Source organism: Aphanomyces invadans (assembly GCF_000520115.1).
Source record: "Aphanomyces invadans strain NJM9701 unplaced genomic scaffold supercont1.22, whole genome shotgun sequence".
Lineage (NCBI taxonomy): Eukaryota > Oomycota > Saprolegniomycetes > Saprolegniales > Verrucalvaceae > Aphanomyces > Aphanomyces invadans.
In genome coordinates, this window is record NW_008580167.1 from 126184 (window position 1) to 127007 (window position 824).

General features: G+C 53.9%; 1 protein-coding gene across 1 annotated transcript; it reads left to right on the forward strand.

Moving 5' to 3' along the window:
* Positions 1 to 240: 240 nt before the first annotated feature.
* On the forward strand, positions 241 to 767 carry H310_09625 (hypothetical protein; the record flags this gene model as incomplete). Its single annotated transcript, XM_008875748.1, has 2 exons — positions 241 to 706; positions 760 to 767. 2 exons carry the CDS (start codon positions 241 to 243, stop codon positions 765 to 767), a joined length of 474 nt encoding a protein of 157 aa, XP_008873970.1.
* Positions 768 to 824: the final 57 nt, after the last annotated feature.

Sequence of the window (824 nt, forward strand, 5' to 3'; positions counted from 1 at the left end):
CAAAAGGCCAAGACATTGAAGTTGATTCATGTTCCTGAGGAGTTTAATACATCTCATTTGAATCCTTATGTTCCTAAGCTTCCTGGCTTATCCTCCGCCGAATTAGGTAGGAAGGATGCCGATGAAACCCTTCGCAAACTAAAGAGCAAAGCTCGCTCGCTGGGAGTCAGATTTGACCCAGCGGACTACAACCCTCCTTCGATGAGACCTGGTGCGAAACGCCCAGAAGTCACTCAGGACATGTCAGACCCCGAGTATATAAACAACTCAGGTGATGACGGCTACCTCACGCCCGTCGAATACTCCGGGAAGTGTGAAGAGGAAAGGGCAGCTGAAAAGCGCCGAATACTCAGAAAGGCCAAAGTCAACCAAGTGTTGAACAACCCAACCGGCGAAAAACGGTTGAACCTCAATGGTGTGTTGGATGTTCCATACTGCGCCGACACTGGCGCGACGTTGAACATCATCCCACAACGGATGGTGATGGAGCTCAAGCATCTCCAGCCAGACCTGGTTGTGGAGTCAGTACCAGCCGACCGCAGCAGAGCCGAAGGCCCTGACGGCCAGGAGCTTGAACTCATTGGGCACATTGCCCTGAGGCTGACCATTTGCACGGCGGCGGGGCCCGTAAGGGTTCCCCACGCAGTCGCCTGCTACATCACGACGAACGGGACTGAGTTCCTCGTCTCGGACGATACCCTGAAAAGTATTGGGATCGACGTGAACCGTCTCCTCGAGCAAATTGCCGAACGGCAACAGCTCGATGAAGGCGACGACTTGGTGGGCAAGGACGCCCCCAAGTTCGAGCTCGACGTTATGTTTGA